The sequence below is a fragment of the Natrix helvetica genome, assembly GCF_964273705.1.
Source record: "Natrix helvetica genome assembly, chromosome: 5".
Taxonomy (NCBI): Eukaryota; Metazoa; Chordata; class Lepidosauria; order Squamata; family Natricidae; genus Natrix; species Natrix helvetica.
In genome coordinates this window covers 40,742,900-40,767,979 of record NC_138551.1, presented here as the reverse complement: position 1 = coordinate 40,767,979, position 25,080 = coordinate 40,742,900, and the positions used below count along the sequence as shown (strand labels likewise).

Genomic DNA, 25,080 nt, shown 5'->3' with positions numbered 1-25,080 from the left:
GGGTGACACAGCCTTCCATCTTTCTAAAGTAGGTAAAATGAGGATCCAGATTATTGAGGACAATATGCTGTCTTTGTAACCCACTCAGAGAGTGCTATAAAGCAATATGGAGTAATATATAAGTCTAAGTGCTATTACTATTGCTATTTTAAAGTGGCAAAAAAGTGCTTCTCTAATTCTTTCATCCCTTTTGAAGAATTAGTTTCCATTGCTGAACTGATTCTAACCCTACCAGTTCTTGCTTGCAAACAACTAGTACTTCTTGCAGATATTCAATGCACCACTGTTGTTACTTTGTCATGCCATTGTTTATAATCGGTCTTCTTGCAGCAGATGACTAGGTGAGCTACTGTTTCTTCAGTTTCTTTGCAGGTATGACATTAGCTGATGCTTCTTCTCGATTCTGACTTTGTATGCATTTATTCTTATGGTTTGGTCTTGTGCAGCTAGAACTACCCCCTGTATATCTTTCTTTAATTTTCCTGCTCTTAGCCATTGTCAGGCCTTCTTGTTTTCTGACTGGTCTGTTATTTTTATGTAGTAGCTATGTAATAGTTTGCCTTGCCATGTCTCTTTTCTGTTCTTCATTTGATATTTCAATTAGATCAGTTTGGTTTCTCTGGTACCCACTAAGCCTTCATGGTATACTAGCGTCTTCTTCACTGCCCTTCAGATATTCTTCCAATGCCCAAATAAACATCCAGACATACCACCACACCAGTGGTGGGTTATGACTGGTATGCCCTGGTACGGGCATACCGGTGCCTGCTGGGAGCACCAGGTACCGTTCAGGTATGGTGCTCCATCTGGCCCACCCATGCTCCTTACCAGTATTTGGAGTTTTTGGCGCTTCCATGCAGGTGCACGGAGCACACGGCACCTGCACGATGCTCCGCAGAGCAGCTGGAGTGTCGCGGAAGCATCACAGGTGGTAAGTACACATGCGCACGTTCATGTGGTGGGTGCCCGGCGCCGTTGCACCGTACCGTTGCACTGGGATACAGGACCCACCACTACACCACACAAACATGAGTCTGCCAGTGGTTCTCTTAGCACTTGTCTCAAGACAACAAAGACAAGTGAGAACCCTAAAGTAACAAATTATCCAGGCTGTCTATTAATAAAGAAACAGAATCCCTTGGAAAGTTTGAATTTAAAGAAACATTTAGTGTTCAGTAATTCATCAACCTGGATCTCCAATGAGAATATCTTAATACATAATAAATCTTAATTAAACATAGGCCTTAAACATAAATAACTGATCATTTTTAAAAGTTCTTTGTATGAATTACCTGTTAAAATATACTGAAGAAGTAGTATAATAATATCATGACCAAATGGATATTTTGGTACAACCACCATTATGATTACACTCTATATTAAAATAGCCTTTAAAGATAAATAAGTGTGCTGATAAGTCACACTTCATTGATTAATGCACTATTGTTTTTCATTTTACTGCTTTGGTATTGCTTTTTTCCATGGACCAACATGGCTGCTAACATTCTGACTTAGGAATGCTTCTCTATTTTTTAAAATAAATGTATTTTAATGAGCTTTATATTAACTTACAAGCACATGAGAAAGGCAGGAGCCTGTTTATTTACTTAAGCAACAGCAGACAGAAATTTAAAGCATATGCATTCCTCAAAGATTAAAAGCAGGAACAGTGACAGAAATGCGCAGATAAATCAAGTAGACATACTTACAGTCGCTGATAGCTGGGGTCCATTAAGTTGTGCCTGTAAAATGGCCTCATTGATTGAGTACCGAATACCCAGCAGTGCCAGTTCTAGATCATGAGTTACAGCCATTTCATTGGTGAGGTATTCCAGGGTATATATATATTCCCTCCAATGAACATCCAGCTCAGATACACTGGCAAAACAACCTCTCATCACATTTAGGCAATATCCTTCACAGGGCCTGATGAGGGTCAGACCTTGGCAGTGAGGACAATACTGCATTTTCACAAGGCCTCGGATACATTCTTTGGTCAAAACAGCATGCTCAGTGGCGTTCAGCACTTCAACACCCATTCCCAGGGCCTGGTTGAATGTTCTGCTTGCCCTCAAAGACTTTGCTAGCTCCATAACAGCTTCTTTGGAATAGCGCCCAAATGGATTGATGTCTTGTCGTGTTTGTCGCAGGCATTCCATATAGTCTTCTGACAAGTCCGTCATGCCAGGGTTTATCAAGCGGGTATAAACCAAAGGGAAGAGGCTGTCGAAGAACCGGAAAAACGCTTTTTCCACTCTGTTTTGAGCACCCAAGAGGTAGAGAGAGAGGTCTGTAAAAAGTTCTTTCACAGGCTCAGCTGCCTCCTTTGACATGGATCTGTAGACAGTCTCAAAGAGAGAAGCGGTGTGATTCTCAGCAAAACGAAGCAGGGACTCAAAGGTTGCTGCAGAAATACATTAAAAGTGAAGGGAAAGTCAGTGTTTTCTTAATACTGCTCAACAACTTGGAATTAAATATTATACCAGTACTAATTCTTATTCAGTTGTTTTACAAGACAGCTAGGCATTTTCTTTCTGCTTCACAAATAGGGGCAGTTGAAATGGGGCAGGGGAATCTCACTGCTTTTATTGGTTTTCAGGGCTTTGTTTGAGGCTGACATAGATTCTCAAAATGCTGGAATACCTGGAAAAGGGTGCCCCAATTCCCAGAATCTACCAGTCCTGGCTTTGCTGAAGAGGTAAAGTTATACTGTACATATATGGGATCTTCAGTTGGAGAAGCTGGACTATATAAAGACTTCTGTAAAGCTAAATCCATGGTGAAGCAGAGACTATAACTCACTGACCATTTTTGTTTTCTGTGCAAGATTCCCAAGTTCAGTAACTGGCATCTCCGATTAGGACCAGAAATCTGAAATCTTAAAGAAATGTGATCCAATGCTGTAAAACCTCGAATATTAAAGGTTTATTCTGTGAATCAGTTCCTTTCCAGACATGAGGCTGACTTGTAGCAATTCTCTTTTACCCAAGCAAAAAAAAAAAATCCAATTCAGGATTCAACAGATACTTTAATTAATTCAGCAAAGTGTTCTTATAGCCTAAGACTTCACATTTTGCTTAATCTTTTTTAGCAGTTAAGGAAAAAGCTTAGTCAAGGAACAGATAAATAATTAGAACAAAACTCCCCTTTTTACAACCCTATAATTCCTTAATTCAGGGTACAGTCACGGCAACTGAATGGAGCTGAGAGTTTACTGGCCGGATGCCCTTCCTAATGACATGGGAAGTTCACAGTAGACATTTTTTTCCTTGCGCCCTAGGAGAGAAACATTTGCTGCTACCTAGGATTGAAGTCTCAACTTTCTGAGTGGGAGGTGAGTGTGTTCACCACTAGGCCACCACGCCATTCAAACAAATAACTGGAATAAACCATGGCTGTAGAGTTTATTGCTATATAATACAGTTTCTGAAGATGTGTGTGTAACATGTTCAATTTTGAAGCTGACATTTCTATGTGATCAAGATACTACAGGATAGCCACTGATTAAATGATTGGAAGCAGACTTCATATGTTATAATATTTCAAAACAGTTCTATTAGCTCTTTGAGAAACAGGATAAGATTATAATAACTTACAATTTGAATGTTTTTGTAATTCTATGACCCTTGAACAGAAAAGAAAAATCCAATTTCAGTCCTATATAGCTTGCCAAGTAATATATTGAGCCAGCTTTTACAACTCAGCTGTAAAATTGTAAAAACTTCAGTTTATAATGGAAAGACTGACAATGCAAAAGTTGCAGTATTGTAAACAAAGCTACTGAACTCAAAGTGGAACAATATTTTCTAAAACACCTGTTTAATATTTGTTGGTGAAAGTGGGAGGTGTGAGAAATGTTGGGAATGTAGGATCTTTGTATATAGTTGAATGAATGCTATCTCCTCACAATTTATTTTGTTCCCAATTTCAATGGTTTATGAAGGAAAGTAAAAATGGAATATCACTATGGCACACTTAAAACTGGGTCATTTTTATAATCTCTAGTCCTAAAATCAGTTTGTTTCTCAACAGTTATGAGGTCCATGAGATAAACAAATTGGTCAAATGATGTTCCCAGCTATCTCATTAGAAAAATTGTGCTGTGTACTCAAATCAGTATCTTCTTTTATAAAAGAACTTTATTTGTTTTGTGTTCTGTTCTGATTGTATAAATATGAAACTTCTCATTGTATTTGAAGCATTATTGAAAGTATAGCTTTCATATATGTTTCAGAATTATAATACAATACGATAGCAGAGTTGGAAGGGACCTTGGAGGTCTTCTAGTCCAACCTCCTGCCTAGGCAGGAAACCCTATACAATTCCAGACAAATGGCTATCCAACATCTGCTTAAAGACTTCCAGTGTTGGGGCATTCACAACTTCTGGAGGCAAGCTGTTCCACTGATTGATTATTCTAACTGTCAGGAAGTTTGTCCTCAGTTCTAAATTGCTTCTCTCCTTGATTAGTTTCCACCCATTGCTTCTTGTTCTACCCTCAGGTTCCTTGGAAAATAGTTTGACTCCCTCTTCTTTGTGGCAACCCCTGAGATATTGGAATACTGCTATCATGTCTCCCCTAGTCCTTCTTTCTATTAAACTAGACATACCCAGTTCCTGCAACCGTTCTTCATATGTTTTAGCCTCCAGTCCCCTAATCATCTTTGTTGCTCTTCTCTGCACTCTTTCTAGAATCTCCACATCTTTTCTACATCGTGGTGACCAAAACTGAATGCAGTATTCCAAGTGTGGCATTACCAAGGCATTATAAAGTGGTATTAACACTTCACGTGATCTTGATACCACCTTATAATGCTTTGGTAAGGCCACACTTTCTAGATCAATGATCCATCAAGACAAAGTCCAACCTTGCTGGAAGTAGAGGATGCTGATTTTTGTTGCTATAAGTGGAAAATTGTAAATGAAAAATTGTTAATTTTTAGAACTACTGTATATGAATGAGAGGTCCCAAAGGTTTGTTCCCTGAACATTCATTTAGGTACATTTAAGTCTTTAACTGCTTAGTACATGAGTTATTAAATAACACAGTTGGCTAGATTATATATTATCAAACTATATTCATGCAGTAACTCAGAGTAACATAAGACAAACTAATCCTACCAGAGCTGAAGAAGCTTCGCTTAGAGAAGCAAAATATGTCTTCAAAGAAAAAACATAAACTCCAGTTGCCTCTTGAAAAAGCACCTTTGGAACAACCATGACCTGGATGACTGAGACTCTCCATAGACATAATCCTACCTCAAACCTCCATAAATAATTCTACTCTCCAGAAAATACATGGCAGCCCTAACTCAGGAATTAAAATTATTTCCATTCTCAAAGGCTCTCTGCAAGAGCAAAGCCTATATCACCTTTGAGACACAAGTAGTGATAGAGCTTTCTAGAAGGAAATAGGAAATGTCTATTTGTACATCAGCCAGAGTCACCCTAGATGGAGACAGGCAGTTTCTAAATATGGTATATAAATACAGAAATAAATGAAAAGATGTTATAGAGGAGTAGAAAGGCTTGTCTACTGGATCCCTGATGCCAACAATTACAGGTGGGAGAAACCTATTCCCTCATCATCATTATTACTGGATGGGCAGATTCCATACAACCCATGTTGTTACCCACACTGGAGTTAAAAAGTGACAACCACAACTTGGAAGCCTAGTAGCAACAATGCAGCTCCTGGAGTAGTGGCATCACGTGGGCAGAACAAACTTAGCCCATCATTACATTGGTTGCTGCTGCTGAAGATAAAATTAACCAAGGAAACAGCTTGACATAACAAACTGGCTTCAGATATGCTTAATGCTTAGCAAAATGCTTAAGAATATACAGTAAGTTACAAACAGCTACTCTGGCCCTTGCAAATTCAGGAACTAGTTACTGGAAAGAGCTTGAAGTCAACTCCTGCATATTACTCAAGGCTTGCTGACTAAACAGAATAAATGCTAAAAATATCATGTTGGTCTGAAAGTCGGTTCTGTTGCTGTCTTTTTCATCTAAATAAGATCACTATATAAGCATTTGCCTAGCCCTGTCTTAGTGGACAGAATCTTATGTTCCGTTCCCTGCACAGTTCAATAAAATTGATTCAAGCTCATGATCTGGTCTCCACTTGTCATTTAGGTCAGGGTGTTTTCTCCCTTGGTTCCAGGTTAGATCAGTTTCTGAACAGTCTTTAATCAGAGTGAGCTGTAGTATTTCAGTCACAAAATAATTAAGGCCACAAGTGATTATAACAAAGCCTTTCATTCCAAGAACAGTACTCAAGATCAAATTGAGCCAAGGCCCTCCACTCGCTCTTCCAGAATGAGTTGTAGCATTTTCATACTTTTAATATTTGGCTTTGGATCGGACCTGTGCAGAGCAGATTCCCAAACCAGAGATTGACTGGGATCTACAGCTCCATTCAGATCCTTTTAGACTCATCCTGGTCTTAACCGATCTTAACAGTAAGCATTTCCTGCACAGTCCAGAATGTATATAAACAGTTGGGTATCTTCTGCATAGTATTAATATCTCACAACTTGCTGGCGTCATGCAGATATTGACCATAAGGATTATTGTTGTTATATTTTCTCAGTACTGTAGAAATCAAACAAGCTGTTTTTTGTGGATTGTAATTGTTCCTTGTCATTCTTATTATTGGCTAGATTATGAAAACGAAACCTTAGATAAAGATTCAATTCATTGTGTTCTTTTTTTAAAAAACAAGAGGCTTCCTTCATCTCAAAAAGGTAACATTATAGTCAGGAAAATATTTTTTATATAAAACGCACTGTTTAGCAAAAGCAATATTCTTGTCTTTACGTGTATGTCTGTATTATATAAATATATAACATTATCTCAATGAGCCATGCCATTTTGTGGATAGCCTCCACATATTTTCACCATATTTACTTTACTTTTTTAATATTAGTGAAAAGGAGAGTGCTGAAATATCACAAGCAAATCAAACGACATCCGAATTTGTTTGAACATCAGTTTCTTTTGTTAGTTTTCATTTGCCCAATTGACTCTACCTTAGAGCTAAATGAGCAAATCGGCATAATTGCCCAGCCTTTCCTTTGATGGGAATAAAAATATAAATCACTTTTAAGATTTTTGTCAGACCTTTGAATGTTCTAAGTACACATGCACACTGACTGCTGAATATTTCATGAAAGCAGGCCAAAGCCATCTTCCAAGGAGAGCATTCCGTCCAAACATTTTATCATGTGCTCACAGCATGCTTGACTTCACAGCTGATGTTGCGTCTGCAACATCAGCTGCAGCTGATCAAACATAGCTCACCTCTGGAAACGTGTTTTATTTGCCCTTCTTTAAAATTAGATCCTGGAGAAGAGCCAAGCTATTATTATAAGATTTCACATTTTCTCTGACTTTGTATTGCGGGTATAAGGAAACCTCCATGCTGGGCAGCTAATGAGTTTGTGCCCTAGGGAATTCAGTTGATGCCTAACATTAACAGAATATAAAAATGAGACAATGCTTAATGCAGGACACTGAAAAGATTACCCTCCTATTATAGACTGGTCTCCTACACAGCAGACTCATTCAGTATGCTTTTGCACAAAACAGCACATTCTCAAAGTATGGAATCACTGGGGAGAATAGGAAAAATATGGTTCAGAAACGTAGGGCGTAGGAATGTAAATGTTGATTTATTTTCCTGAAAAGAAAGTAAAATCAGAGATGTATTGTATTATGTATTTTTTAATCATCTAATCTTCCCATAATCCATTGGAGGTATTATACCTATCCAAATTATAACCAAGTGCAGAACATTTCATTTTATTCGCAGAACCTGACAATGATAGTACAGTGGAATGGATGTGTCTTGGAAGATGTAGAAAAAAGCTACACAAAGAACCTTTGGTATAAAAAAGTACTATCATAAAAATGAACATTACTTCCATATGACACATGCCTAAGAAATGGAAATATAAAATGTAAAAAGAGAATATAAATCATAGCACAAACTATGAAATCAAAACATTTTACTAACTCAGATATATTTAAGAACATAGACCAAGATTTCTTCAGCCTAGTGTCTTCTGTTTTGGCTGACTGATCCTACTTATGGTCATCTGGTCTTTTTTAGACCTTATTTTCATTTGCTAATTTTATTTGAGACACTGATAAAATGCCACCTGGTTTGCAACACTGTGCAAGAAAACAAAAGAATGTATCCATTTTAGTTACACAAAAATCTAGACTATAGCAAATATGAACATGTGAAGATCCATGTCTACTTTTGTGACATAAGCCTCATTTCCTGAAATAAGAGAATTAGTGTTAGTTTCCATTTCCATTTTTAAACCAACATTTACTGCATAATTTAAACAAAGGTGCAGCACCCTTGGCAGCATCTTCCATTTTTGCTCATTCTGCATTCAGTGGCAGAGACATATAATGTTTTTTATGCTGTGATAAGCTCTTCTTCCTTCAGCCTTTGATCTTCCTTTTCCCTTTTGGATCTCCTCCAGGAATTTGAATTTAATGAAAAAATTATCTTCCTTATCAATTTGCTTTAACATAATATCTAGTTACTTGACTTAATTTGAGTTCATCTTGGTCTCCAATAAGATTGGCCAGCTGTCCAGTTTGAAAAATGAGCATGATTATAACTATGACTGTGCAATATATAAATCTGAATGCTTGCCTTGAACTTGAAAGCCAGGAGCAGCTCATTACCCTAAGTCTTTGTAGCATGGATGGCACATACAAGAGGCATAGCTGGGTATCTCAGCTATTCCCAGTTCTGTGATAAAAATCATCCTCCTTTGAGCCCAGACCTTCTGTACCTTCCTTGAATAGCAAAGTGCAAACTAGTCCTCCAAGTAGCTTCCTTTAACACAGTTTTCTATAAAACTGTTACTTTTCTCCTTTTCCCCCTTTAAACTGTTACCATCTTAAAATCAGAGTGAGATAGAAAAAGCAAAAATAGACACAGACACACAAATGTTAGAATTTAGGTAGTTATGTGTTGAAATACTTTTACAAATCACATATACAATTATTTTGAAAGGACAAACATCCAAGTCTTTTTAAGAGTAAGTTGTGCAAGAATCCTTTTCTGTCTTTAAGAAAAGAGAAACATGAATAGGCAACTTTGTAAGCCTTCTCCTGTTCTAATTCCCGTGCTTATTTTTCTGCAACCCAAATAAATCAGAACATTATTTTTGTCATTTAGGAATTATTATTTTATGCTGTTAATACATTTTCTTATGCAATCACTGTTCTGCAACGAACAGACTTTTAAGAACTGGATTGTAATAACTGTCAAAGTTGTGAAAATAACATTCCATTCTATGCATCCTTCTAACCCTCTAAGCCAGTGTTTCTCAAACTTGGCGACTTTAAGTCCTGTGGACTTCAACTCCCAGAATCCCCCAGCCAGCATAGCTGGCTGGGGAATTCTGGGAGTTGAAGTCCACAGGACTTAAAGTCGCCAAGTTTGAGAAACACTGCTCTAAGCCATCATGGCTACAAATTACTAATTACTACTAACTGAATATGAAAATGTGTATGCAGCATATGCTTTGGAATAAAATATATTATGCCATTATGATAGCTCTTTCTTTTCATTTCAACTCTTAGGGAAAACAAAAAGTATCTTCTGTCATTAGGGACAGGTTGCTGACATTTATTCATGACTTGGTCCTATGTAGATTAAATAACTATAATCCTTACAACAGCACTGCCTGTCATGTTAACTAGAAATGTCATCTAGTACAAAAATATGGAATCAGGATTATAAATTTAGAGAAGTTGCACAAAAAATAATTCGCCAGTATGTAAAGAGTTCTCCTGGTATATATCCAGTCTTTATCCCATTGCAGCTTTGCTTGTTCCATCACTGTATTCCTATATTCTGCTGCTTACTTTTTCAGAACATCATTGCTATTTCTTAAACTACTTTGTACTTGAGTGAAAAGCAAAGTATCAGCATATTGATGTATATGAACAATATGTCAAGGAGCAGCAGATTGCCTACAGGCATAGACTCTTCATGAGTCCCACACACCCCAGTATTTGGTTGCAAGTAAATCCCATTAATTTCAGTTTGGACTCCTACCAAATTAGGTGCATAGGGCTGCAGTTTTAATCTAATGAAATAAATTGACTCACCAAATTGATGCATGTGCTGTATGCTTGATATAGTTTTTATAATTATATTAGCCTTTGAAATCTGTAATTAGTTACAATAATCTATGATCAGCAAGGATGAAATTCAGTCTCTGTAGCAAGTTAGATCTTCTGTTCTTTCAGTTATTTTGTACCTCACTCTCCTAAACTAATTATAAAAATTATATTTCAGACTTGTATCAATCAGAAGAATTCAGCTATGTTATACAATATTTCCCGTTAGCTGATGCCAATTTTATTTCTAATTTAAGCATGATGCTACATCAATTTCAATCAATGGCCCATAAAATGGTTGGATTTAAAAATGACAATTTGTCTGAACTCCTGTGGTAAAATAGTGTAAAACACAAAAATACTAAGGAATGGAACCAGTGCAGTGATTGGCTGTCAAGTTACATTTGGTCTCAAGTGCTTCGGCATTACTGTATAATTTATAGATGGGAGAAATTGCTTCTATAGACATTTTATGATGAACTTTTCAAGTTGTATTTGACAACTCTAGACCTGAACTTGAATACAGATTAAATATTAACATCTTCATTTTGCCAAATGTCAGCAGTTTAAATTATATATATATGTGTGTGTGTGTGTGTGTGTGTGTGTGTGTGTGTGTGTATGTATGTATGTATGTATGTATGTATGTATGTATGTATGTATTTGTGTTACAACCCCTTGTATGCCCAAATATGGGAGGGAGCTCACCACTCCCCCTTTCTGTCCTTCGGCTCATTACAGAAAACCATCCAAGCAGAAAACCATATTTTTATTTTTAATGTTGCCTTTTTATATTTGTGTTGTATTTGTGCTGATAAATAAATAAAGGGAGACTAGTATAGATCTATTTCAAGCTATTTAGCTCTCATCAGCTAGCCATACCCTTACTGGGATTTGAACCTGGGCTGTATTACATATTAGGCAGGAGTCTTAGCCACATACCAGGGGTTGTAACACAAATACATACCTATTTCCCTGGCTCAGCTGATAAGAAGGAGCTATGCCTCTTGTATGTGCCATCGATGCTACAAAGACTTAGGGTAATGAGCTGCTCCTGGCTTTCAAGTTCAAGGCAAGCAATCAGATTTATATATTGCACAGTCATAGTTATAATCATGTTTTTTTTATGATGATGATGATAGTTTGGTTCTTAGAGTTATCGTTTTTTTCTCATTTGTTCGTAGTTCAGTGAAATCCATGGCTCAGTAAAGAGTGCAGAAAGACACTGAAATAAATCTTGGAGATTATATTTTAGTGGATTGATTTTATTTTTGCAATGAAAAGTATCAGTCCATCAGATCATTCTTCTGTAAATGTATAATATATAATTTAAAAAATAGGATTCTTAAACAGCATGGTCTGATAATGCTGTTAATCAGTTTTGCAAAAGGAAACCCAAAAGAGGCATGACAAGGTTCATAGAGCAGACTTCTTTATATTGTGGTTTGTTTGCATATTGTGGGAACCTAACTATCATAGTCTATAAGATTAGTTATTAACAATAAAACAGAAGTGTACAAATACATACTTTACTAGATTAAAAAGTTAATTTATAGCCTGAATAACAAAATGAATACATGAAAAAACCCCACATCTGTCTCTGAAAGTACTAAATGTCATAGGCATTTTTAATTTATATGTGTGCGCTATTTTTTTTCTGCAGTACATGACATTCAGAAATATTTTACAATACAGATAAAAACAACTTTAATGATAGATTTTTGCTGATATCCCCAGATATTTTCTGTAATTCCTGGTGAGACCTAGACAAAATGGCAAATGCTTATAATCTGTGGAAAATGTACCTCATGAATGCCAAAGGCTTTCGCTAATCTACACTATCCCCTTTAAAGAAAATAGATCAAGTAGATTTCAGAAATATGTGGCTTCATCTGAAAGGTTTTAATGAAGAAACAATAATGCAATGAAATGTTTTCATTTCATTGAAGATGTTTTATCATTCAGTGTACAGTCAGTCATTTCAAGGGCCAGTTCTGCCAAGACAAATTTTGGATTTTTTTATTTTAAAAAACTGATTTTAGCTCATATTTTTCCAAAAACATTGGACATGAAAATTGCAAAGGTTTGTGATATTACTCTGTAGGAAAAATGTGAGGAATTATCCCCTCCATGCTACAACAACCTATGTATGTAGTTGTGTTTGTGTATGTGTCAAATGCATATATTTTCAGTTTTTGTACCATAGCATACTTTGTTTTCATTATTCACTATTATTTCATTATTATCTTGAACTGCATTCACAAATGTTCTGGCATTCTATACAGGGTACAAAATATACAATATATTGTGCTAATATTGTAAAGGAATCACATGAGCTGTTCCAACTTCTATGCATTCTCAGAATTCTCAGAAATGGCTATGCTGGATTGGAAATCTGGATGAAGGTTTTTAGACAGCAACAAAAAAACCTTCTTTATCTCGTTGCTGCTCTCTAGTGGCTATCTCGAATTTTGCAACCCAGATCTGCTAACTGGTTCTGGAAAGCAGTTTTTGCAACACTAATTTTTACAAACAGAAAAGAACAGTGCTCATCCATTCAAAGTATGCTATGACCATCATCATGGTTGGTTTTGACAATGTTTAGAATGTTATAGCGAGAATATCAGATGAAATTTAAGTAATGGAATTAGATCATTTTGGATTCTGGGCTTATTAATTTGATATGCCATTTTAAATGACTATGTTGGATTTCTCAAACTATGAAGGACATAAGTAGCATCCCACCCCATTCCACACCTTCCATACTTCACTATGGCTTCTATCTAGAAAACCAAATAATGAGGCTAACCACATGCAAACTGATCTTTTCAAATCACTTGCATCATGGTCTCATCATATCTAGAAAGAGTTTACTGCCTTGGTGCTGGAACCAAGCATCATTTTGTTGCTGAAAAAATCAAATGCAATGATAATAACAAGAAGGAGGATTTGCAATCATCTATGTGCCTGCTCGTCAACTTTCTGATTTTCTAATGTTATTTTTTTAAATAAAAAGAAATAAAAGAGACAGTAGCAAATAATTACACTCTAACAAATCACAACAATATGAGTCCGCATGATGAGTCTGTTTCCCACTGGCTGATTTCTGAAGGGTCACAGAGGGGTAGGAATTCAACTAAAAGTAAGTACATTTGCCCATAATTGCAAATGGAGTATCCAGCTGGAGAATCTTCAAACCACGAATAGGATTTTTCAGTGGAATTGTCTAGAGCAAGTTATTCCTGCATCATTAGGCTTCCTAACCAGACATTCCTCTGCCTTGTCTCTGGATTTAATTTCAGTTTATTTACCAACTCTACAGCTGCCCCAAAGTAAAACAGCAAAGAGATGGAGCTAAGTGTCATCCACATATGGATGCAAATTACCCCTTTAATGAATTTAAGTGCCCTTGGTTTGCTAATTCACAGTGGGTTTTTCCAAGATTGTATATTTAGAATGAATGGCATTAAAATTTAAAACCTCCTATTTCAAAACACTATATCTAATTTCAACAGTATGTGGGAACCAAGCTTTAAAATTGGATCCCATCTCTTCCATATATACAATTTAAAAAGCATCTAAGTTAGAATACAATTTAAGAATTTCTACTGCATCTCCTAATCTTTGCTAGAAATCTATCTTTGTGTGTGTACTTTACATCGATTCATTCTTGTGCATGTCTTCTTCTACTATAATTCTATGACAAACTTAAAAAATAAAACTTCAAAGGATGATTTCAAATATCCACGTGGTGCAGACTCCTATTGGGAGGGACTGTAGGAGTGATTGCTGTGCATGTCAAAAACTTCAAATGATGAGTTTATTTACAAAATTGAACATGAATGACAATTTTGAAAAAAAATCCTTGTTCCTGTTCTACTTTAATCTTTAAAATTTCTGATGATACAGATATTAACTATAATGGATTATATAAACAAATAACGAGTCTTGTTTACTATTCTCTATATTACATTTCAACATAATTGTATGTTATTTTATGTACTGTAATTGGATAGTGATGTTTATTCTTGTAAAAGTGAGTAGCGTAGAATAAAGCAAATTTGTACAAGCAAAGAAAAGCCTGCACTCCAGATGTGAAATAATCTGTGGGATGGTAACTTTCTTCTGTTGAAAGGAGAAATTGAGGAAATCTTAGTATATTACAACATTTAGAAGCAACTGGATTTCTCCTGGATAAAACACAAAGACAAAATGGAAAACCTAGGAATTGTAACTTCAATGTATGTAAACTCTAAAGGGATTGTACTATTCCCACATAGAAAATAACTTCCCAGGAATAAAGTGTGGTCATATTTTTATTACAGTCTATGGGTTGCATTTGTTCATTAAAAAGGTATATATTATAAAAGAAATTTATTATATTATTAAACTTTATTATGATTATTACGTCTATGTATATTAATTTCTTCTCTTACAATACAATACAATAGCAGAGTTGGAAAGGACCTTGGAGGTCTTCTAGTCCAATCCCTTGCCTAGGCAGGAAATCTTATACCATTTCAGACAAATGGCTAGTGCAGTGTTGGGGCATTCACAACTTCTGGAGTTAAGCTGTCCCACTGATTAATTGTTCTAACTGTCAGGAAATTTCTCCTCAGTTCTAAGTTGCTTCTCTCTTTGAATAGTTTCCACCCATTGTTTCTTGGAGAATAGTTTGACTCCCTCTTCTTTGTGGCAACCCAGGAGTTATTGGAACACTGCTATCATGTCTCTCCCAGTCCTTCTTTTCATTAAACTAGACATACCCAGTTCCTGCAACCGTTCTTCACATGTTTTAGTTTCCAGTCCCCTAATCATCTTTGTTGCTCTTCTCTGCACTCTTTCTAGAGTCTCCACATCTTTTCTATATTGTGGCACCAAAACTGAATGCAGTATTATACTGCATTATAAAGTGGTATTAACACTTCACGTGATCTTGATTCTATCCCTCTGTTTCCTTTTGCAGATTAAATTAAAATTACAATTCAGCATGAGACAAGACAAGAGAATGGGCACCAAAAGGTTTTAAGTGGTCTTTTTTGGATAACAGACAACTTTATGCAATAAAGTGATTGCATGAAAAAAAACAGCAAGGTTAGAAATGGAACTTTCATAGACAACTATTCTTGAAGAAGGTGCTACTATGTAAGAAAATAAATATAAGTTTTGTTAAAGAAATGACGTGGTAATAGGAAAGCCGAAAGTTTTATATGTCTACAGCTAAGAGTTTGTAGTGGATTCTCCTACATTAAAGGGGGGGGGGGGTTAAGGTAAGAATTTGAACTGCACAAGTTAGAATCAAAAAAGAACTGAACTGTGAATCCTGATTAGGGATTCTGGTTTGAAGACCCTGAAATTCCAACTTCTGATAACATTCTTAATGGTACAGGGAATAAAGAACTACATCAATAATGATATCTCTATAATAATTAACCAAACTGAATGGACAGGTAGTACTTGTCATTAAACTTTCCTGAAATTTAGAAGTATCACAGAGCCTTATTGATTTTTATCATAGCATTCTATCCAGTAATGGTATCCTATTTTCTTTACTATCGGTTCCGTAGCGGGAGTTACCAAATGTTATAATTGTGTAATGTTATAATTGTTATTTGAGACTTATCAAATAACAAAGTGTGTATGACTTTTCCACTGTGCACTGAAGTTTGATACTTGATGTTCTCCAAAACACAATAATCAGTAGCTATTGTGAGCAGGACAAATGTTTATATCATCTATCTATCATCTATCTATCTATCTATCTATCTATCTATCTATCTATCTATCTATCTATCATCTATCTATCTATCAATATATCTATCATTTATCTATCATCTTGATATAATGGTAACTTGAACATAAGTTGATCCAGTACAAATTTTATTTTATGATTTTCATAATCTACCAGTATTTATTTCCAGAAGTATATATTTCAGCAAGTGAAACCATAAGCAATTTTCATACTGATAACACAGAATGCAGATGAAAAACACATTTTTAACAACATTGAAAAAAGACTGCCAAAAAATTTAGCTAATGTACATTTGGCTAATTCAGAATGTTATGACTTAGAATATTATGAGAACTAAAATATCATGCTCCTTTTGCTGAAGTACCATGATAAAAATAGTGTGATAAATATCTAAAAATAGATATAAATATGCATATTCTCTGCAGTAAACCAGGAGCTTTATGTGCTGTGACAATTATTTAAAATAAACATCAATATATCAAAATATTAATTTTACTAATAGGACAATGTTATTTATTCACAGTCTAGAAGCAGTTTCATTATCTACATGCAACATTTGAACATTTATTTTTTTTCAATTGCTGTTGAACATACAGTACATGACTAGAGTGCAGAAAACGGAACTATTTTATTAGTTGTCAAATATCCACTGGACAAATGTAGCATATGCTTTTTCCTAGTATAAGGAAAGAAATATAGAAGATTCATTCCTTATTAATTAATAAGGAAATCAATTCATTACAAAATAGTTTTATTTATTAAATTGAGTTTTGTGATCTTGGTCCAGTCATTACCTAACTCACTTCATAGGGTTGTTATGGGAAAAAATATGTAGGACAAAGTAGTGTTGGATATGTTTACTGCCTCATTTATAAAAATAATAAAGGTAGGATACAAATATATAAATACAAATAAATAAATTACAGGTCACAATTTGAATTAAAGCAAATCCAATATTTTCAGGTGAAATCTTTTTAGCTTTAAAAAGGATAGAAGGGACAAGATTGAGAAGAGGTTGAGAGATAATTCTTAGAATTTCAGGAAACCTAATGATGAGATTGCATTTTAGATCATTCTTTCCCAAACTGGTGTCCTCCAAGTATATTATATTCAATCCAATAAGCCTTAAGGAAATACTGCTTTAGGCAAAAATCTAGGAATCTCCATGACATGTGTACTTTTAAGAAAGTCTCTCAACCAGATGAGTACCTGAGAAGACATTTCGGTGCAATTTCCAAGTTCTGCCCTGTTTCTCCCATGATAGATCCTCACACTAGTCCCAGTCTTCTTACTCTTGAGTAGTGAACCCTTTTAAAAATGTTAAGGGTAAAAGACAGTATGTAATAAAAGTTCCCCTTTCTAAGCAGCCTAAATTCTGCCCCCACCCCTACATTCAGGGGAATGCACAATCCATATTTACTTAGTCAAGGATATTGCCAATCCCACTAATTAGCCAATCTAAGACGAGATATTGCACCCAATCTGTTAATATATTAAAAGTTTTCAAAACAAGATATTGTATATTACCCAGTACAATTCCATACACATCTCTAAGAAGTCATTTTCAACTCCAACTTATGTGAGTATAAACCACAATCCAATATTCACTAATTTGTGATTAAATATTACTGAATGCAATATACAGGTTCACACAGCATGCTAATCCCAACAAACTGCATTATGGAATAATGTGTTGTTTCAGTTTAACCAACTACTTTCAACAAAACATGGTTGAGCAAAACATGTCTTAGCATACTATATCAACTAGAACAATAAATATCACAGATCTTGCAGAACTTGTCAAATAGCACAGTCCAATATTCCATGTGTATATTACCATTTCTTTCAATAACTTCCTGCATTTCAAAGCATAGTTGCATTATATAGATATACTGCAGAACTCAAGTTTCAGAAAACACATTTGTTTACATGACACGTAATTGCACACTTTAGAGACTCAGAGTTACCCAATCCTCATTTCTAATGTATACTCATCTCTCATCATAGTACTGTAGAGCAGGAATAGATTTATAAGTACATTTCAATATTGTACATTGTATCGTGTATTTCTTATGGAAAGGAAATTAAAAAATTGCTCTGCTAATCTTCTTGCTTTTCATGCTTTCCAATTTAAAAAGTGAAATCCTGATAACTGCAAATTTGGAAAGAGATAAATATATTTCATTTTCTATGTGAAAAACAAAGCTCTGCTTCTATACATGGCTAATCATTTTAAATAGAACAAAGAAAAAGCCATTCATTTTCAAGTCAAGGACATTCATCACAAGTGGAGTCTGTAGTCAAAAATTCATATTGTGTTGTAATATTCTCTAAGACTCAAGCAGGTGTAACTGACAACATGTTGGCAGCCTTGAAAGCAACCAAGCACATCGGTTTTATTAAAACAATTCTGGTCTGTAAGACACAAATCTACTCAACAAATTAATTTCATCACATTGAGAAGGGGAGAGAGGCAGGAAGTCAGAAGGAAGGAAGGAAGGAAGGAAGGAAGGAAGGAAGGAAGGAAGGAAGGAAGAAGGAAAGAAGAAGGAAGGAAGGAAGGAAGGAAGGAGGGAAGGAAGGAAGGAAGGAAGGAAGGAAGGAAGGAAGGAAGGAGCTGCAGACATTCAAATACATATAAACATGTTCCCAGCAGGAAGGAAGGAAGGAAGGAAGGAAGGAAGGAAGGAAGGAAGGAAGGAAGGAAGGAAGGAAGGAAGGAAGGAAGGAAGGAGCTGCAGACATTCAAATACATATAAACATGTTCCCAGCTCCACTAGTTCTCAGATATTAACAGCAAGAAATAGATTCCATCATGTTGGTGGTATGCTGATGCAAACACCAAGCAGATCACACAAATGTAACTTTAGAGGAAGATCTCCATATTTTCCAAATGCAATGCAAAGTTTTTCTCCATAAGCTGTTTCACAGAATTTAATAACAATGGATGCTGACAGCTGTGCATTGTAATAGTTCCGTGTGACTAAGACAAGTAATGAAGATAAATTATGCTTCTCAAATTCCCTGCCTTAGGATTGTTTAACTGATGCCAAGAAATCCTTGTTCATACAGAATATTCTGTATTCTTTTTTTTCTTGGCAAAAGAAGTCCTTCAAGTTTCCAGTAGGACTTTTCCCCTCTCTCCAATAAATTGTAAATTATGAAGACTGTAATAGAGATCTGTTGTATTGTTGATCTAGGTTTTTGACAATAGTAAAAAGAATTATTTTATTCCAACATTTTAGGCCAATCACAATGTAGCAAAGAGGAATGTGATTTTGCTGAAAGATAAGGCAAGTTTAAAGATTTCTAAAATGTTTTTCACTGAATGGCAAATAGATAAATGTCTCTAAAGACACATGGTTTGACTCTCAGGTTACAGAGTTCAACTGGCAAGTTTGTTCATGAACTTGTGAACCATTTCTCGATTTCCATCTGAATTGATTAGGTGGTCCACCACTGACCTATTCCCCAACTATTTTTCCTCTAAATGGAAAAATAATAACTAAGCAAACTTTTGAATTTACTAAATCTATTCACTTCTTCCTTCCCCCTCCCTCTTTTTTAAAAACTATATACACCCAAATGCTTTGGAAATTCAAATAAAATGGGTGTGTATGGGGAAAAAATTAGTCCGAGGACAAAGTTGCTCTGTTGTCTATAAAACTCTCAACAGTTATATAAAAAAGAATGTGTGCACATTTACAAGTGAAATATGAAGAAAATGATGTTTTATGCAAAACTTCAAAGTATTGCTTCCATCCAATAGCTGGGAGTTTCTAGTCCAGAACTGCCAACTGGTCTAGAAACCAAATACCCTGCAGACCCTAGGCCAAGATTACAGCATTCAACACTATCCAGGGGAAAAAGAATCAATCTTTAAGATATGATGTACAGTATTGTTTGGTTGGTGGCTTTAAATCAGGACTCCAGAAGACTACATAGACAGTCCATGTAGATTTCATGGCAATGTCTTTTGGAAGTGGATTGTCTTCTTCCTGGGGCTGAGACAGACTGACTACCCCAAAGTCAACCAGTTGAAGATGAATATTATGCAATCATATGGAAGCATACCACTAATTTAGCAATAAATGCAATTAAATAATTTCATTATGAATTTTTTGTACATTCTCATTCACAATATTAAACAATTTGATAAGTGTTTTATTTTCATTGACGTCAGAGAATTTTTTTATTTGTTAAGTTTCTTACTGGTAAAACAGACCCTAAAAATATTAAGCTAAAGTTGATATATTGGATTAATATAAGCTGGTCAAGTCTGAATCTTTTATGCATAATTTTAACACCTCTCACTTCCCAACATATTGTAGAGCTTATGCTTACTCATTTTTTTATATGTGTTATGCAAAGTAGTGCTAATATTTGATAATGCATCCTAATGATTACCGTATATATTTTTTTTATTGAAGGTATGTTTTACTCTTCTTTTTTGGACACCTGTGTGCCTTTCTTTGGAAGGGAAGCAATTGTAAAAATAAAACATACAATAATAACACTAATAATAACATGGTTGGATGACAAAAGAAGCAGGTATTTGAATGTGTGAAACACTTATATATCACACTTGTTTAAGCAAACTTATTAAGTGAAAAGAAGACACTGCAGTTTTATATTTGCTCATGAGATACAGTATATTTATAACCTTTTGTTAGAATGATGCTGCTTTCTCCAAATAGCTGAAAGCAGTCTGCTTGAAACAAAATTAGCTCCACAGTACAGCAGCCTTCAATCTATACATGTATTACAAGAAAAGGAGCTCAGCATAAAAGAAAGGTCAGGTTTGTCTATAATTGGGTCTGGAAAAAAGAAATAAAATCTCTTGATATTCTAAAGCAAACAAAAGACATATGACACTGCACTCTATCGCACCCACACCCCAAAGTTGGCATGGGTTTCAGCAAGCAATTTTAAGTCCACAAATATAACATTTTAAAATCCAAATGAAACGCATTCAGATGTTGCTAAAATAAAATATAAAAAATTGCTACATAGGGAAAACAAGTTAAAAAGATAAAAGCCTTTTCCATAAATGAAATATGGAAAGGTTCTTTCCTCAATTAAAAGCCAAATTACGTGGGGGGAGAGGGGAAGGAATACATGCGGAAAAAATAAAAATGGAACTGGAAAAAGTCAAGGGAATTACATGATGTAGCAAAACAATACACTTGGTTTTAAAAATTCTCATTTTTAAAAAAGTATTACATGGAATCCGTTGTTATTTCAAATATCCTATCGTGCTGATAAATTTCACCAGAACAAGAGTAATGGGGCTTTAGTCATACAGTTTCTCCCAGATAAGTGGTTACAACAAAGCTACATAGCTACATAGACACACACAGTCGATTATCTTAACAGAAGATTATGTGACAAAAAAATCCAATTTTTCACCAATTTCATTAACAGGAGTCTAGTGAAAGTTAGAGAATAATTTGTAAACAAAAACAATCATTCAATGGGTAAATATTTTTGACAAAAGAAGATTGAAATAAAAGATTGAAGATAAACATCTCCAACTATTTCAAGAAATTGTAACTTGTCTATCATCCTAAAATGTAGACTACAGAGGAATAACTTTAAATTACAGAAAAGAAGATTTTATCTAAGGAAACACAAAGAAAAAAATGTTGAGTAGCCATTGGGGGGGGGGGCGACTATTAGGGAAATAGGAACCTCTCTTCACTGTGAGGTCATCTAACATTTCTTTATCCATGGCATAAAAATTCTCTGCTACCCATTTTCAAATGCTGTGTTTTCATGCCATTGTGTTTACCTCACTCCTATCCCATACTGGGGGCAACTTAAAATTGCTTTTAGGCGCTCTGCTTTTAAAGTAGTGGTTTCTCTCTTTTTTTACAAGACAATTTTTTGCCATGGTAGAATCAAAGTCGATGATGCATCGACTCCTGCACTTAAACCTGCACTGTTCCCATTAGCAAGTAGGTTGTGGTGGACATATCCCATCCTTTCTGGGTCAATGGCGGCTGCCCCTGTATGAACACTTTGGCTTGAGCTGCAAGAGAAAAAGTCTTATTGTCAAGACCACATAGCTAGTAAGATTAAGGGAGCAAGAATGGCAGACTGTCAGTAAGATATCTTTAAAGTTACTCTGGAATAAATTCAGAATCTACAAAATTTAAGAGGATCAGAGGATTATTATGAGTTAATTAAGACAACTTATCTTTGAAACACCATTTTCCACCTCTCAGTAGCTGGATTGATTTATCATTTCTGAGATAAAATTAAAATGCTTCACTCCATACTTTACTACTTTATACTTTATAAACATTTTTTAAAAGTAGAACATACCTGTTTTATAAAGGAAGGTTTAATGCTCTTCTGAAAAAGTGTTTGACATGTATTTAACAAATAGGACAGCTAGGTTCTGCTGGCAATGCACTGCTACTTCTGTAATTAATACATTACAGGTTTCCCGCAATTACTTTGGACTGCCATTTTTCCTACTCCTGCACTTATTTTCATATTGCACAAGCCACTTCCAAGCGGTGATGGTCAAAGCCACTTCCTTCCAGCACTAAATTCCCTTTTAGCCCTATTCCCGTAGCTAGTAATGATTCTTGCAGGTCTAGTTATTGATTGATTGTCCTTCCAGGTTCAACATGCAGCCCTCCTCTGTACCTCTTAACTTGACCGACAGGGCAGATTCCAAGGAGAGATACAAAGTTGGGCAAACAGCAGTCTGCTTCTTAAGAATTGTCCTCTATATCTAGAATAGGTCAGCCAGGTAATTTTTAGATATCGATTTAACACAGCTTTATCACATTCTTCTGGCTTGTATTCAAATGTTAAAAAATGATTTTTTAAAAAATTAATCTAACACTGTTTCCAAAGAGCACTAGACCAATGTAACTATCAGGATCTCCCCAGCCTAAATTCTACCAGACGTAATGGTTGATATTGACCCCAAAGGGCCAATAGAACTATGCGAGGAGTTGGTGTTGTTCATAGCATTATTAATTTGGCATTTATTACATTATTTTCATATAATACATGTTTTAGGGTTAATGAACAATCTGAAACTGAAGAGACTGATGACCTGATGAGTCTGGTGACCCCTGCTATAGAATATTAAACAAGGTTATGTGTTCAAGGAGTCCACAAAATAATCTGTCATTAATAAAAGATTTTTTTTTGAAAGAAATGTATGGCTTCCTATCACACAGAAGTACGAGAACTTTCAAGAAAAATGCCAATAAAGAAGACTCAAAAATTAAACATATAGTATTGAAGGTTCTTGACAGGAAATAAAACAGCAGAGGACAGGAACGTAAAGGTTTCTTGCCATAGCAAAGAATACAGATTGTTTAGGGAGTAGACATAGATAGAGAAATATGTGTTAAATGTAATACTTAGCTTGGGAAAGATCAACTACTGGGAGATAAAATTAAACTCCAAAGGGTGAAGGAAAACTATCATTTAGTTAAGACAGAACTATCTCATTCCTTGCAATGCTAGTTTGCACTTGTTTGCACTGCTGACATAAGAAGTTCTCCAGGAAGGCAAAGGGATCCCAAGTGAAAAGGGGACGGAGACAGCCTAGGAAGGAAGAAAACCTCTTGTCTCTCTTAATCTTTCTCTTTTTCATAAAATTATTTTTATAGGTGAATGAGGGAAAAGATTGTTAGTTCGGGAATATCCAACCAAAGTGTTTGATTTGTTTCATGGCTCTTTTTTCTTGATATAAACAAAGGAAGCCAAATCCAGGGCCGGATTTAGAAGAAGAGAGGCCCTAGGCTATTCCACTTATGGGGCCCTTTCACCTCCCATTTTTAAGTTTGTAAATTACATGAGAGATAATAAAATACATCATTACTGTGATATATATCAATATATTAAAAGAAACATGTTGTAATTGGTACTAACCTTTATAAAAAATGTGGCACAGATAATAAATAAAAATAAAAGGCCCCTCTTGATCTTGAGTCCCTAGGCTGAAGCCTAGTTAGCCTATAGGAAAATCCGGTCCTGGCCAAATCGTATTCTTGGGAGGCTTTTCCAAGCTCATTTTTTTCTTTACCTAGGAAGGCCAACTACTCATTGTAAGTGAATTGCCAGATTTGCAATGGTTTTACTAAAAGGCTACAACAGGAAATAGTAACAGGAAAGCACTAAAATACATAAATGCTCATAATTGAGATCCTAGTTGGGAAGCTCAATTTTGGAATCTATCTTTATTCTCTCAACTCCCCATTACTGCCAGAAATTGTTGACAACAGGGTCATTAGGTGGAGTTAATTTTTGTGCCAGGATATTTTCCAAGTCTTTTAGACATGCTTGCCAATTTTCTACTAGCTTATAAAGTGCCAACGTTCATTATAAAAGTTCTGCTTGTTATAACAGTGTTTTAGGGTAAAATATCACACAAAAGGTGAGTCATATTTAGGGAGCAAAATAGGCAGACGAATATCAAAACGTAAATAGCTCACACAACTTGACATATGGTTAAATCTACCCATCCTTCTCTAGGCCTGCCTCATCACACATAAAAGGAGTGTAATTTCACCTCCTCAATGAAGAGAAAAAAATAAAGCTAGGGACTACAATAAATATCACTTGCCAAGTATCATTCTTCAGGGAAAATAGAGCTTCGCAATCAGGATAGTGCAATTAATGCCACCATATTTTTTTTGCCAACCCCAGGACCGGAATGTAGCATGTGCATGCAGGTATGAGGAGTCACGTGACAAATGAGAAGTCACTAAATGAATGAATTGAATGAATGAATAAGAATGTATACAGTATGTATTTATGTCCAACTAGAAAGCCATCAATTAGTGATCTTTGAAAGTGAATTCTATTAAGCAGAAGGTTGTAGTTGATGCTCTAAATCCATCTTTCAGTTTTACAACTTCATACAATAATTGAATGAAGTTCGATTTTCAGACAATGAGACCTATAAATAATAAATATAATGAGGAACATTGTGAAAGAAAACATTGGAGACCCATAGATAGTCCTAATGTCTTTTTATTGAATAAGAAGAGTAAAAATAATCTATGATGTTCATTCCACAAAGTATCAGCATTACATGAAGATGATTCAAAACAAGATTAAAGATGTCTCATTGCACTTAACATTGATGGCTTCCTAGAAACAATCAACAGTTAACTCCTAGCTCCATGGCAAAAGTT

General features: G+C 35.3%; 1 protein-coding gene across 3 annotated transcripts in view; it reads right to left on the bottom strand.

The window, feature by feature from the left end:
- Nucleotides 1-25,080, bottom strand: part of LOC309392843 (glypican-5-like) — a 349,548-nt gene that overhangs the window by 253,930 nt on the left and 70,538 nt on the right. For all 3 annotated transcript variants that reach the window (XM_081954332.1, XM_081954333.1, XM_081954334.1), the window contains exon 3: nucleotides 1,710-2,404. In XM_081954332.1, coding sequence (XP_081810458.1) covers nucleotides 1,710-2,404 — 695 coding nt within the window. The remainder of the gene's footprint in view (nucleotides 1-1,709; nucleotides 2,405-25,080) is intronic.